Here is a 16,406-nt window from a genome sequence, read left to right as displayed (position 1 = left end):
TATATATATATATATATATATATATATATATATATATATACACACACACATACATATACATATCTCAGCATGGCTTTAATTGCCCTCCACAACTCAAAATCTATGGAAGCACGGTAGTGTGAACGTAGAGGACAGCCACTATGGTTCTATAGAGGCCAAAAGTCCAGACAACGGACAGATATTTTCTTCAAGGATTCCCTTTACATTGACAATGTATCTGTAGAAGACAACAAATAATATCTAAGTAAACAAGGAAACAACATAAACTGTACTCGTTATCCATTTTCTTTTGAATCATACACAGCAGTGAAGGCAGTACAAAACAATAGTTTTTTTTTGTTTGTTTTTTTTTTCCATTGAGAGAAGTGCTGATGTCGAGTCTCTGTTTAAATCAAAGCGTTCCGATTAGAACAAGCATTCCAATCTCATTGTGTCATCTGACACATCAGCTTCCAGCCCAGTCTGACACTCCGAACGGATCGCCTCCGCTCGTTCGCTTCTCTCACACTTCACACACACACACACACACACACACACACATTTCCCATGCTTCAGCTCATGCACAGCCTCATCAATAAACAGTAAACAAAAACAGCTTCCACAAACAATACAAAAAAACGAAACAAAACAACAACACGATCATCACGATCAGCGATCAAACCACATCGGTAAACAAATAAACAGAAAGGCAACGTCTCAGTTGAAACACAAGAGATGTGTCACACAGTTATCAGACAGAAAAAAAACACACAGCCCTGACTCTTTGATTTCTCCACGGAAATATAGTCAGTGCCAACTAGTGTGATTAAGAAAATAGAGAGAAAAATTCTGAATGGAATATTGCACAAAGGCCTGTTGCTGCCCAGTGGATTCCCTGTTTGTCTCCTTCAAAGAATCTATTACAATGTTCTAGTGTTACCAGTCCATGTGGACAAGTCCTGTTCTTACTGTACAGACTCTGGTCTCGGCAGAATGATGTTTTTGCAGCTGCTTCCAAATAGATTAGTTCTAGAATTGATCTACTTGGTCTGACTTGATAAATTCATCCTGGAATTTCTTTCATCATGCCACCTCTGTTTTAGAATGGCTTTAACTACTCTACGTTACACTGATATGTGCAATAATTATCATCTACACAGATGTGTCCAAGAATTTCTGTGGTTGTTAAAATCCAGAATCAGAAAACGCGGTCACTCTGCTCCACAGTGATATATGCTTAAGAGTTTCTGTAGCTGCTCTAATCCAGAAATTCTAGAAAGACATGTTGCTGTTCTAACCCAGACAGGTATGTGTGTAGACTTTCATGGCTGTTCTAATCCAGTAAGACTCTGGGGACTCAAACAGTATTGTCCATCCTATGCTTGGTGTGTTTCCATTAAAGAGAACTTTCTGGTTTTGGACACCTAACGATTAGCAGACAGGGCATTTTTTAAGCCCAGTTTTAATCCCTTTCCTTAATAAGACCTAAAAACAAGTGTCGGTGTGTTTCTCAGCCAAAACATGTCTCCCTTTCTCTATCTTTACCCTCTAAAGAGTATGGTTGCATATGTAATGGCTCCTTGGTTACCGAGAACCAATCACCAAGCTACACTGAGAGTTTAGCTGTGATTCTAGAGGTTTCTGGGAACAAGACATCGATATTCTGAGAGGACCAGATGTAAAATGACATCAGTAGCTCTGCCATATGTGAAGTCTGTGAGCATGTGTGTTAGGTTCTTTGACTTATGTGACTGATACTAACTGCTCTTTAAAAGAGCCAAGACAGTCATTAGCTCTAGAGGCCAGGAAAATAAATCAGTCTATATTTATACATTACAGCAAAGTCAGAATACTAGAGAGAGAGAGTGAGAGTGTTTGTTATGTGTGTATATGTATATGGCTTCAAGTGGGCAGTAGGTTGCTTTAGTGTGTGTATGTGTGTGATTGTATAAGGGCGTGTAAGTGTGTTTTTGTGAGCCATTGTATGAGTGAAAGTTGTGTGTGTAGGCATGCATGTGCGTGTGCATGTCTGTATGTGAGTCTGATGTTTGAGTGTGTGTGTGCCTGGGAATGCCTCTGGCATTTGAGTGTGTGTATTCGTGTGTGTGTGTGTGTGTGTGTGTGTGTGTATGTGTGTCTGGCATCTGAGCGCGTGTGTTTATGTGTGTGCGTCTGGCATATGAGAGTGTGTGTATGTGTGTGTGTGCATCTGGCATCTGAGTGTGTGCGTATGTTTGTGTGTGCCTGTGTGTGTGTGTGCCTGTGTGTGTGCACGTGTGCCTGGGAATGCCTCTGGCATTTGAGTGTGTGTATTTGTGTGTGTGTGTGTGTGTGTGTGTGTATGTGTATGTGTGTCTGGCATCTGAGCGCGTGTGTTTGTGTGTGTGTGCGTGTGTGTTTATGTGTGTGCGTCTAGCATCTGAGAGTGTGTGTTTGTGTGTGCGTGCATCTGGCATCTGAGTGTGTGTGTATATGTTTGTGTGTGCCAGTGTATGTGTGTGCCTATGTGTGTGCCTGTGTGTGTGCGCGTGTGTGTGTGTGTGTGTGTTCATTGTGCTGATCTGAGCTGGTTTCTCTGGGCGTGTTCCAGTCTGCTCTGCATATCCACTGGCTGCTCGAAAAAGCTGACCACCACTGGCTCATTAAGCAGCGAAGCCAGAATCTGCTCGAAGGAGAATGACCACTCCCCGTCCTGGGTGCTGGGGGGGATTATGGGGCTGGGCAGGCTGGGGGGGTCTGGAGAACTCCCCGGGGAGGATGTGGAGGGTTCAGCCGAACTGGAAGGGTCAGCGGCGTCGCTATAGGTTTGAGTGGGGCTGCTGGTCTCCGCGTCAGGGGATGGCACATTCGTGGGGGGGTTCGGGGAGATGACCGGGGGACTGGAGGGGGTCTCGGGCTGGCTGAGCGGGCTCTTGGGGGGGCCGAGGGGAGTGCCAGGGGGGCTGGCGTCCTGGAGCCGGCGTCCCACCTCCTCCATCCGCAGCAGGAGGCTGGTGACACGTGCGACGGCACGATACAGAGACTCTTCTTCACTGTCACCGTGAAATAGACTGTATAGTGTCTTAGACAACTGGATAAACTGGGACTGAAACACACACACACACAGACACACAGACATACAGCAGTCAGACAGACAGGCAGACAGACAGGCAGAAGAGGAGGGGAGGGGAAGATTAGATAAACACACCAGGAATACTATGCGTCATTAATGTCCAGTGTGTGAGTGCTGACCTGGTTGATTCTGGGTAAGTCTTTAATGCTCTCCTCTTTCTTCTGTATCTCTTCCTGCCACTGTTTCAAATACTCCTGAAGATCCACCTTCCCCCGACCTGACAGAACACGCACGCACGCACACACACACACACACACACACATAGAGAACAAGAACGAGAATGAGAGAGAGATTTTCCTTGAAAAGGAAATTAACAAACAAGATCTGTGGTGTGTATGTTAGATCTTCCATGGAAAATGCCTCTGTGGGACAAAAGATACATGTTTACCTTTTTCTGGGCTTTTTCTGATTACAGCTTGTTCTGTAGAGTCTGATGAACTCACTGTAGACGGAGAGGAGGAGAATTTTAGTAAGGATGTGAAAGACAAGAGAGAGAGAGAAATATGGAAAACAGAAAGGGGAAGCAAATGAAAAGAGAGAAGGAGAAGGGAGAGACAGTAATATGCTCTAAACACTTTGCAGAGTATAGAGGAGGTGCATCTACAGAGCGGTTAGTAGCGGACTTTGAGTTGTTGAGAAAAAGCACACAGGCGGTGTGGGGGAAGGGGGCAGAAGTGAGAGAGAGAGAAAACGGAAAGTGAGAAAACCTGACTGACCAGTCAGACGAGAGGAAAGAGAGAGATCTGCAGCTGGGGCCAGAGTCAGAGGGGAACTCTGGGTCTTAGTGACCGGACTACCTGTAGGAGCTGAGAGGAATGCAAATGCATACACACACACACACACACACACACACATGCATATGAACACGCAAACACACACACGCACACACAGACAAGCATGTGCATACACACGCACACACGCGCACAGAGAGAGAGCTTAAGGCTAAAAGAAGTGAGAGGTTAATTACTCTTGTTAGAAACAGCCAGAGCAGTTAATCAATTCACAGTGCGGTCGTCGTTAAGCAGAAAAAGTAAGGAGATCTCTAAGGGCTACAGAAACAAGTTCATTTATCTTCTCAGGAGTAAAAGGAGTTATAAAGAGTAAAGAGACAGGCCATCAGAGCAGGGTAAAATGCTCATGTCTTACCAGGCTGCAGATGCAGTTTAAAGAGAAACTTTAACTTCTCCGTGAATGACCCACTGTACAGGATATCTGTAAAAGACAAAAGTCACATCACCCCACACACACACACACACACACACACACACACACACACACACAGAGTGGCATGTTCAGTGGCTGGTGCATGACTGAATCTGACAGGTCCACTCATGCAGTAGATGTGGGAGGCCACTAAAGCAGAGACAGGGAAACCTGGGCCCTCCAGGGCTTCAGTCCTGCATGCAGCTTCATCTCAGTATGAATAAGAACTGAACAGAGCATTTGGCTGTAAACAGTATTTGCGACTTCAGACAAACTCAGTAGCAGTGTATACACTGAGAAAGTGTTTTTAAAGGACTGTCTATCCAACACTGTTCAGACTAAATCACGAACAGCTGGATATGGCTGTGTTTATTTTATAGTCCGCTATCATATATGTCTGTGTTATTACAGTGACAGTTAGACACACAGACTTCTTCACCAGCAGAGTTTGGTCAGGATCTTCTGCTGAATCAAATAAAAGGAGATTCTTGTTACTTTGGTGCACAGGTCTACTCTTGCTGTTCTCTTCATTTACGCAGACATGACGTCACCATTTCCTGTTTGTACTAGCTGCTCAGATTGGACTTGATTAGGGTGGAGATGTTTTTTGCAGTGCTGTTGACAAATCAGCTGTCCAAACATCTAGCTGAACTTAATTTCTGTTTTAGTAATTCAAGTTTCTATGCATTTTTTTTTTACAGTTTGGGAAAGATGGTATTCAAGTCAACATTACTGCTCTGTTATCTGCTTTCGTATATATACACATAATGTAAACATGTAGCACTGTATGTTAATGTATTTACAGGTCCATATGTGTTGTCAGGGTCACACTGTAAGGCCCTTCATTCATATTAAAAAAATCTCAGAGTGTCTCAAGTCAAAATGTTTGTTAAAACTGAGTATTGAAAGCGTCTCCTTACCCAGGGCAAAGCAGAATTCTTTAAAGTTCACCAGTCCGTCCTGGTTTTCATCCAACAGACTGAATGCTGAACGGGCAAGGTTGTGTGCCTGCGAGTGGGAGTGTGTGTGGGAGTGGGAGTATGTGGTAGTGGTGCCCCACGGTTGCAGGAGGTTGAAGAGAGTGCTAAACTGGGCGAGGCTTAGTTGGTACTGGTCCAAGTATGGTAGACTAGGATCGTGATGCTGTAGGGCTGGGCTACGCACAGACCAGTAACAGCTCACAAAGTGCTGCCTCTGTAAGGGCCAAATACACAGACACACACACACGCGCGTGCGCGCACACACACACACACACACACACACAATCATGAAAGAGCGCTAACCTTAACGCTTGCTTGCTGTTTTGATTCAAATAGGGTAAGTGCTTACTGACCTTGAATAGGCAGTAGAGGTCATCCAGCTGAGAGACACTAAATTTCACCTCTTGGGCCACAACTCTGAGCTATACAACACACAACACACACATCAAGTGTTACAACACACACACACATATGCGCACACACACATATGCACACACACACACAAGTACAATTCCCACTGAGTGACTGGACTTTTATGCTGCTTCCGTAATGAGCACATAAAAACCAACAGCCACAAACAGGGAAGTTAAACTGACATGGACATTGTGTTTGTGATGGCTACTCTTTACCTTTAGAATATTTTTCCGAACATGATGTGCTGACTCACTGTTTTTGAGTTCTCACTTGTTTGACCTAAGTGAACTGATTCACCACAAACACTGGCAAAGTGTGTCAAGAGCGTAACAGTTACCATGGTGATACTCTAAATCAAATTGCCAACAGGGTCCCATCTAATCTTGAGCATTTGGGTGGTTTGCTATGCTTGCTAATTTTACACAGAATTTTCAGTTGCTGTTGTTGTTGTCCCTTGCATTTTCCTGAAGAGTTACCAATATCTCAAGTGTAGAAAAGAAATCATTCATTTTTATAATAAAATAACCTAATTGTGCCTTTTCATTATCTACTGTGTTGTGCAATTGTGTGAATTAATTATTTATTACACAACATCCCCATCACATGTGCAATATCATCACTAATGTGCACATTCACCAAAATATGCTCTATTGAACTTTTGTGTCTTATATATTTCAACTGTACTGGCACCAATGACAGCAAGACAAATTTAGATACAAGCCGAAACATCTCATGACCTATAAAATCTGTCAGCAAATAAAGGGTCTCTTGATTCACAGAACCTTACACAAAAAGCCATAACTATAATTCACTATACAGTCATGTGTCGCTTAACGACAGGGATACGTTCTGAGAAATGCGTCGTTAGGCGATTTCGTCATTGTGCAAACATCATAGAGTGTACTTACAGAAACCTAGAAGGTATAGCCTACTACACACCTAGGCTATGTGGTATAGCCTATTGCTCCTAGGCTAAAGCTCATTCAGTATGTAGCTGTTTATTTGTGTTTGTTTGTTTGGTCAGTGCAGAAGGGTATAAAACATTTAAATGGAACTCTTGAGTGTTCAGTTTAAACCATGATTGTTCTATTAGAATGTTAGAACTGGCTTAGAACTTTTCTGGTTAAAGGCATACATTCCATCCTCTCTATGCTTACCACATTCTGTTTAGTTGTGTCCTCTAGTGTCTGAATCACATATAGCTTGTTTCTCTTTCTCGAGCTCTCCACCTCCTCTGAGCGGATGTCTCCGTATTTCTGAAACACACACATGAAACACACATAAACATATCCGCTGCTTGGTATCGCCGTGTAGCAGATGTGTTTGCGTGTTTGTTTGTGTGTGTGTGTGTGTGTGTGTTTGGGGGGGGGGGGTGGCGTTGTACCTCGTATGCCTCTTTGATAAGGTCAGTGATGTCGACTCTGGGGTGAGCTGATTTGTCATTGGTTGCCATTGAGGCCTGCTGGACAGTGACGGGTAGGGGGCTGTCTTTGTTTGTCACGCTGTCAAAAAACCTGCCATGGAAAATGAGAGGCTTTCACAGTAATTCACAGTTTACCTAATGGTGGTGGTGACAGTAGTCTTTGCACTGTATGTGTATTATCTGTGTGCAGCGTACCGATGGTTTGTGGTGGTGTTTAGTGTATATATTGCTGAAAATACTTTTTATATGTGTATTGCTTGTCTCTCTCTCTTTCTGTGTGTGTGTGATGTATCCATGGTTGGCATGGTGTTTAGTGTATGGTCAGTGTTTTGCATGCGTTTTGCTTGTCGGATGTGGAGTCAGTGCTCATAAACTGGCCTTTTGAAACAAGCTTTAAATCAATAATTGAACGTTGTAAATGAATGAAAATAAGTGTAAATAATGAAATGTTGACTTAAAGATGAAAGTAAATTGGTAATATCAAGTCGATTGCACAATAAGGAGCCAAAGAACTTTTGCTTCAGGCATTTGAAACACAATCATGAGGGGAAATATTACTAAAGGCAAAATCTTACACAACTCCTTTTTCACCACAGACACCTTCCTCAAGCTCTGACAAAAAGCATCACGCAGGATTCAAGTTTATTTCAGTAAAACCACCCATTTTTCCTGTCTTTACCAGTGCGGTTTTCAGCCCTGCAAGTTTTCGTCTAAAGCCGTTGTCACTGCATGTCGTTGTTCCTTCACCCAAATTTGCGCTATGATAACGCCAAACAAGTTATAAACAACTGCTTTGTTGCTTTTCGTTTTAAGTTATGTGATGTGGTTAGCTAACAGACACACATCAGCCGCACAGTGCACATGGTAACGCGGCTTTCACACACATCAAGAAGCCGCAAGCTTTTGATTAATGGAAACTCTGGGGGGGGTTGGTGGCCCAAAGGCGCTCACTTGTTAAGGATGGTGACGGCCTCGGCGTCGTCATGGCAACAGAGCAGGGCATCCATGTTGTAGTCGAGCACGGCCAGGCCGAGCTGCAGGATGGCTTTGATGCCGTCGTAGAAGAAACAGTCGACCACGTTCACGGCGCTCTCGATGGGCAGGACACTGATGAAAAGGGTGAGGAACCACGACAACGAGACGGAGGAGAAGAAGGATAGATCCGTCATGTGATCCGTGAGCTGGGTCAAATGTTCACGAATCAGCTCCTCAAAAACAGCCTGGTCCACCAGCGCACCTAAAACACACACGCGCGCGCACGCACCCACAAACATACGTACACACACAAACACGCACGTTAGAACATGTGTAACACAGTTGAACACATACACATGAACACATCTATAAAAGCAGACATCCTACAAACCAAAAATCACTTACAGCTATGCTTAATGCAAACATACAGACACAGAAACATACCAATGATTCTGCGGTTGAAGTAGTCCGGCAGCATTCTCTCACACACAGCCACCAGTAGCCAGAAGGCCTCCTCTTCTTTTGCATACAACAACAGCACAGAGGTCAGGATATTCATCGCCTACAGAAACACATACACACAGAGAGAGAGACAGAGAGAAAACAAGCACAGGGAGAGACAGAGAGAGGGAGGCAAAGAAACAGAGACATAAAGAGAGATAGGATAGTGAGAGTGAAAAGAAGAGAAACAGAACAGAGAGGATGAGACAAAGAAAAAGACAGAGAGAGAAAGAACAAGCTTCTGTGGGTGAATTCTGTGTCCAGATTATATTTCTCTGTGTGTGTGTGTGTGTGTGTGTGTGCGTGTAAGTTGTTTATACACATTTATACACCTGTGTTGTATACGCCGTTGTATAAGATGTATGTGTTGTATATGGTGTATATAGTGTATAAGACCTTACGTGTCTGCGTGCGTGTCTGCGTGTGTGTCTGCGTGCGTGTCTGCGTGCGTGTCTGTGTGTGTGTCTGTGTGTGTGTCTGCGTGCGTGTCTGCGTGCGTGTCTGTGTGTGTGTCTGTGTGTGTGTCTGCGTGCGTGTCTGCGTGCGTGTCTGTGTGTGTCTGTGTGCGTGTCTGCGTGTGTGTACCTGGCAGTAACCGATTTTAGGGTTGCGGTGTGCGTAGGCAGTGAGGACTCTGCGGAGGGCAGATATTCCTGTGTCACTCTGAAAGGCAGGATGTTCTGGCAGAGAGCGGTGGAGATCTCGCTCAATCTCATCTGTTGCCACACAACTACTGCCCACACTGGCCTCCAACAGACCAGTGTAATAACCTGGGTGTGCCGCCATGTCATGGACCGCGCCTACACACACACATACACACACACACACACACACACACACACAAGCATAAGCATACACACACGCACGCACACATAAACACACACATGTTTACACACAAAACATTTAAATATACACACATTTACACACCCACACACACACACAGTTCCACACATAAAAACGCATAAACATACACATGTTTAGACACCCAGACAAACAATACACAAATACAGCACGTAAACAACACACACACACACACACACACATACAGATACACACACACACCTGAAAAAAGCATCCAGAGTTCTCCTCTAAGTGTCTCAGGGACACCACGTATAATGAGGTCACGTGTTTTCTTGGTGCAGAACATTCCAGAACCACGACCATATTCGGAAAAGTGGATCTGCCACGACTGCTCCTTCATTCGCTCCTTCAGCTGTCAATCACATGGTAACCACAGTGACAGTAACTTCATTTGGACTGTGGGCAACATCTAGTAACTGCATGAGTCCAATGTGTAGATATAATATGGCCAAAAATCTGTTGATTTATTTGGGGAAAATGAATCACTCTTCTTGAACAGGTGTTCAGTAATTTATAGCGATGGATTGGGGACAGAGTGTACAGAGTGATATGAAAACTTCTGTGAAAAGATTCAGGGTTGTACATGCACTAACACACACCATTTTGGGGTCGAGGTTTTCGGCGTCGTGTGGATGAAAGACGTTCATTAGAGCTTCAGTGCTGACCGTCTGACTGCTCTGACCTATCATCACACCCTCCTCGTCATCAGTCAACGGCATCTACGCACACGCACACACACACACACACACACACAGAGGAACATACATATACACACACACACACACACACACACACATACACACAGAGTAACATACATACACACACGCAAAGTAACATACATATTCACATACACACACACAGAGTAACATACATACACACACACACACACACACACAGAGACAGAGACAGAGAGGGACAGAAGGAGCGAAGGAGAGAATTTACAGTTAGAGTTCAATGACAGAAAGAGAATGATTAAATAGGAGGTCTGTGCAGGGGGTAGCAGAGACAAAACAGGAAGTGACCTGGCTGGATATAGAATGTTGAGGGCTGGCTGATGTGCCACACTTCCTCTGGATGGTGGAAGCCAGACGTTCAAAATCTCGAACCTCACTGAAGCGTAGTGCTCTCTTCCCCCGTAAACACACACTTAGCGCACGGCTACTGCGGTCAGGCAGCTCCACACTCAACACCTACACATATACACACATGAGAGGAAACAGTTACAACACCAAAAGTTACAACACATACATACATATACACACACACACACAGGAGACACACTTACAGCACCATGCACACGTGCGCACACACACACACACACTCCAGCAGAACTCCAGAAGAAACACCAACACAGATGTACATTAACACATTAAGACGATACAATGAGACATTAGAATATAAAATATCTTATCACACTCACACACACACGCACACACGCCACACACAATCCAGAGAGAACTCCAGAAAAAACACCAGAACACAGATGTACATTAACACACTGAGACAATACAATGAGACATTAGAATATAAAATATCTCATCACACTCACACACACACACTCACACACACTCACACACACACACTCACACACACACCTCTCTCATAGGAATGATGACGTGACACTGGGTGCCGTCCTGACTAGCGAAGCAGACGTAGTTGTCAGAGACACAGATCTTCCCCAGCACATTAAAATGACTGAATGGAACCCACAGGAAACTTTCATAAACTTCTAGAAGATTCTCCTCCGCAGGGAGGCGGAAAAATGCACGGAATGACTCGTTCCTTGCGTGGATCTCCAGAGCTCTGGAATAAATGAGAAAAAAGGACTTTAAAAAACAAACAAAAAAAACAGCATGAGAAAACTAATTTCCCCTCACCAAAATATTTCATTGCATTTGTAGCGCTAATTCTGTTTAGTTCTTGCTCTTCTTGTACTTGGGGAATAACACATTAGCTAAGTGATCAATAAAGGTGCTTTTTGCTTTATTCTGATTACACTGTCAGTACACATTCTGTCAATGAAAAGCAAATGGAGCCACATTACAGAGTGTGTTAACTGAGTGCTTTTTTTCCTGGAGCACAGAGCTACCTCTGTGTGATGTGTAGGGGGTCAGCCAGTGGATGCTCCGGGCTGAAGCACTCTTTGTCGAAGAGGCGTCTGACGGCGTAGTCGGCCAGCTGCTGCATGAGGAGGAAGGTCTGCTGGAGCCTGAGCAGCATGGAGAAGAAATGATCCTCCCCTCTCACACACACGCGGATACTCTCCGTCAGCAACACGCTTGACGTCCGCTCCAGACGACTGATCTCATCCCATGACAATACTAACTTCACTGAGGACATACACATACACGTGTACATATGCACACAGGCAAACACATACAAATGCACACGCAAACACGCAAACACACACACACACAAAGAAAGACTGATATTATGGACTTTCTCACAAAGAAAGATCATTAACTTCCTCCATCTCTGTGTCCCCTCCACCCTCTGTCTCCTGTGTGCGGGTGTGTATATGTGTGTGTGTGTGTGTGTGTGTGTGTATGTGTGTGTGTATGTGTGTGTGTATGTGAGTATGCATGTATGCGTGGATAAACACAGAAATTCTCATTTCTCTCGTATTTTCTTAATCTATCTGAATTATAACTGGCACAACCAAGTAGTTATATCATGTAAAATCATATTCAAGACTAACATGTAAATGAATTTATTCAACATAACACAAGCTCATGTGAAAACTCAAAGTTGTTCTAATCTGACGTAATGACTAATATAAAACTCTATGTAAGCTGTACTTTTGACAGCGTTTCTCACCCTCGTTTCCCAGCAGGTAGGAATAGAAACAGAGGAAGTGGGCGCTGAGGTACAGCCAGCCCTGACAGGGCACTCTGCCTTTCCAGTAACTACAGGAGTAATAGGTGACCAGCTTCTCCCGCTCAGGCAGACCAAACAAACGCTCAAACCGCAGAACTGCCTCACGGAACCGCTCAGGGTCATCCTCCTGTCCCATGGCCTTTCCCTCCTCCGCTATCAGACCCTACACAGACACACACACACACAGGCACACATACACACACACACACACACACACACACACACACACAAAAGGGAAGAATGTCACTTTTTGGTTGAACACTAAAGTATGTGTTGGGCGTGTGTATACTTTACAAAAAAAAAAAAAAAAAAGCCTCACTCGAATTTTGCCCTGGACAAAGCTGGTTATGTCATCGCTGGAGTCAAACACAGATAACGTTCGCATGATGTTGAGCTGTAGCCAGTCCCAATGCTGGGAGATCTCCTCTGAAGAGGCCCCTGTAAAGCAATCACAAGCCGCATAAACAAATAAAGTAAACTTCCCAAAAACAGGTCATCTATTGACAGGGGGAAGACTATCACACTTATGCCGCCCGTTTAACTGCCCTGTGTATGCAAAGCTGTGGCTCATTACCTTTCATCGATTGCACCTATGTCTCTCTGTTCTCATAACACACATGTGATCAGTTTTATTAACAAACATTCAAATATAACCAAGCGGAAAAAGAATTCTCTTTTCAAACTCTCGTCACTGCAGACAATGCCGTCACTGTACACTGTAAGAACACATCAATAATAGTCATAAAATGCCAAGCACTCCATACTCAGCACCATCCTGTCTCTTACCACATGCTATAGTCCAGTAGACCTGGGAGTCCGGGGTCTGGTGCAGGATGCGGAACGGAGCCACCTTCGCCGTGGAATCGAAAACCGTGTCCAAGGTTCCCACCAACAGACCTGAAAACAGAAACAACAGGGTCAGCAGGTCACATGAGAGCACCTGTGTGTGTGTTTGTGCATGTGTGTATGTTTCTATGTAGTCTGAGGTTACATACTGTGACGTGCAGTGTGTGAGTGTGTGTGAGTGTGTGAGTGTGTGTGTGGGGGGGGGGGGGGGCATGTGTTGCTGTACGTATGTGTGTGTGTGTGTGTGTGTGTATATATATGCGTGAGTGAATGTGTGAATAAGAGCGAGAGAGACACAGAGACAGAGAGAGGGAGAGTCTGTTTCACAGAAATGTCCTTCATCAATTATTACTCAGGTCAGAAATACTGCATGACATCAGTGCCAGAGAGATACAGTTCCAGACGAAGTCAGAATTCTGCTCACACACGTACACTAAACACATTGAAACTAATCACCACAATCACCATATATATGCACTGTCAGCAAATCAGTCAACTAACAGGTGTGATCACTTAACTTAACATAATAAAGTCAGATATTTAGCAGTGTAGTCATCTAAGCCATGAAGACAGAGAATTACTGTCAGGATGGATCAACTTCTCTTAAGACAGGAACAGATACAGTGGGTCACTCTATATGGACAGGACAACAGACTCTTTGGCACTGTTCCCGTGCGTAGGTGGGAATGAGTTCTCTTTCACGACCTTTCTGAAGGACACCAAAAATGGAGGAATGGGTGCCCTACGCTTTAGAGAAAGAGGAAGAGGAAGAGAGGAAAAGAGAAAAAGAAGAGAGAGAGAGAGAGAGAGAGAGAGAGAGAGAGAGAGAGAGGAAGAGAGACAGAGAGAGAGAGAGAGATGGACCTTCACCCTTTTGCTATGGCAGGACAACCCAAGAATGCCAACTCTACTGTCTTTAAACGCCAATCAGACTAATCTAAGCACTACTTTAGCGACGGAACACAGGTCTGTGCTTTTCCACTCCCTGCTAATTCTGTTAACCTTTCACTGTTTGCTTAAATATTTGCAATCAATATTCTTCTGTGTGTTATCCTGCCAATCATCCATGGCTGGTTTTGGCTCATTTGCAGCTCATTCACACTTGTAAAATGTTCACATCTGAATTTAGTAGATGACACCTCTCCCAAGAAGAGTTCAAAATCTCACAACATCTTTAAATATTTTGGGTGAAAATGTTACAAACGACAGGATAATCATCAGTATGGATTTAAGGGGAAGGGGAAGGCTGTGTTATTCAGATAAAGAGCTTTCACAAACCTGAAAAACTCAGCATTGTGATGGAAACATGCACACTGACAAGAGTAAATTCAGGCACATTACAGGCCTCTGACCTGAAATGTTCTACTCCATTATGTTGCAATCCTGTTAATTATTTAGATATCTTCACACCTGTGTGGCCTGTGCGTTTGTGTTTGAATTTTTTTTTTTTTTTATCGATATGACTTCAGGGCTAAAACAGTCTCTGCCGGGGGCGGTGTGTAACCAATAGCAACAAGTTAATGAGCAAGAAAGGGCCACTTCACCCTTTTAAAGGGCCAATTATCAGTAATGATGAGTCTGGTGCAGCGTGGGATGCTGAAGGACTACAGAGAACCTCAAGTCAGACACACACACAAAATTTAAACATGTCCACTATAGTTATGTTCCATACTAAACATACGCACACAGAGACTCAAACACATGGGTATAACCCCCCACCCCCATCCCCCCAAAAAAAGAAACAATGACAGTCATACTATATTAACAGTCTGAGACTGAGCTATAAAAATTATAATATGAACATTTTTGAGGACACGTCAAACAAATAACTTACTTCACCACATACCACAGTGCCTCTACTATAGCTAATTGACAAAATGTGAGCCAACAACATAATTATCAAGCATAGCTTTGATCCCAACATACAAATGAAATTTAAATAAGCAAATACTATTCTACAAGGCAAACCGTGGTCTCCGCAGTCTAAGCTAAAACCCAAAGTCTGAAATAATCATAAAAAGCGAATTAACTCCTTCTTTGTAAAAAAAAAAAAAAATACATTGCTACACGAGCCCCAAAACGAAGAAACTAAGATATCAATCTACAGTAATATTTCCCCTACCTGTCCACGTAGAGAAATGTCACCTCGCTTTAAATATTGATGAAGCAGTTGCAACAGGCAAGATATCGATAATCATTGCAAAGAAAGCGAAGTATGCTCTCTCTCTCTCTCGCTCTCTCTCTCCCTTCCTCTCACGCCCTCAGGTACCACATACTCTTGAACAAGAAGAATCAATTAGCGTAGAACCTGATTGAAAACATCGTTTCAACATTGCTTCGACAATGTATAATAAACAAACATTGTTTAAGCAATATGAGCCATTGCAAGAAGTGTCGTAATCCCGAAACCGCAATGTTCGTTTGCTAGTTCTGACGTTAGCCAACACTTGTCACTTAAGCAATTTCTGGAGAGAAAAACCCATCAAGGCAACTAAGTTAAAACGTATATGCAAACCGTTATGCTAACTACATTTACTTTAGAGTGCTTGTTGAAAAGTTAAATAAAGTTCCCATTCCTTCACAAGTTAAGTCACAGAAAAAAGTAAGGCAGGTAAACATTGATCAAACCAGGACTGGTGACTGCCTCAGTTACGAGGCGACACGTCGCGTGGAAATGCAACATATATGACAGCGATACGGCCACGGACACATTAGCATGCATGCATTTAGATACGGCCTGGCTCGTACAACATCTGGTAGCATTCCACCATCCCTTAGAGACTCCTCCAGCTAAAGCTAGCCAGCTGTTGCCTAGCCACCTACCCACCTGTAAGTCCGCCGCTGCCCTCTCCATACCCTCGTCTCCTCTGCAGAATGAAATAATCATTGGATTTTTCCGTCACCCATAACTTCAGCGCATTTTTAAGAAGCACTTCCTCTGGTTTAAGCCACATGTTAAACTCTTCATATACAATCTCTCAGCTTTTGGCATGTCACGACGTTCATCTCTGTTAACACCTACACCCTTATACATTTGTTTATTAGTGCATCCTTTTTCCCCACGTCGACAGAAACTGAGCCAAAGTCAACTATACCACAGCCACTGGGATTGTAGTTTCCCGGATATGCCACTAGACAAGGATGTAATAACGTAATTTATACGGTGAACTACAATCCCCGTCAGCCAAAGCACCCTCTGTGTCACTCCTAAAATACTTAAAGGGCCAGGGTTGAA

General features: G+C 43.8%; 1 protein-coding gene across 1 annotated transcript; it reads right to left on the bottom strand.

The window, feature by feature from the left end:
- Positions 1–2,464: 2,464 nt before the first annotated feature.
- Positions 2,465–16,210, bottom strand: tbc1d8b (TBC1 domain family member 8B). Its single transcript, XM_030781920.1, has 20 exons — positions 15,999–16,210; positions 13,112–13,222; positions 12,645–12,763; positions 12,266–12,488; positions 11,538–11,778; positions 11,044–11,251; positions 10,471–10,638; positions 10,048–10,167; positions 9,650–9,800; positions 9,173–9,387; positions 8,531–8,648; positions 8,063–8,348; positions 7,073–7,202; positions 6,846–6,944; positions 5,628–5,696; positions 5,215–5,488; positions 4,238–4,303; positions 3,480–3,533; positions 3,211–3,308; positions 2,465–3,064 (listed from the first exon to the last, which is right to left on the bottom strand). The coding sequence occupies exons 1-20, from the start codon at positions 16,123–16,125 to the stop codon at positions 2,528–2,530; spliced, it is 3,414 nt and encodes a 1,137-aa protein (XP_030637780.1). The 5' UTR covers positions 16,126–16,210; the 3' UTR covers positions 2,465–2,527.
- Positions 16,211–16,406: the final 196 nt, after the last annotated feature.

Source organism: Chanos chanos, chromosome 8 (assembly GCF_902362185.1).
Source record: "Chanos chanos chromosome 8, fChaCha1.1, whole genome shotgun sequence".
NCBI classification, from domain to species: Eukaryota; Metazoa; Chordata; class Actinopteri; order Gonorynchiformes; family Chanidae; genus Chanos; species Chanos chanos.
Note: the sequence above shows the minus strand (reverse complement) of the source record. Positions and strands in the feature narration are given on the sequence as shown.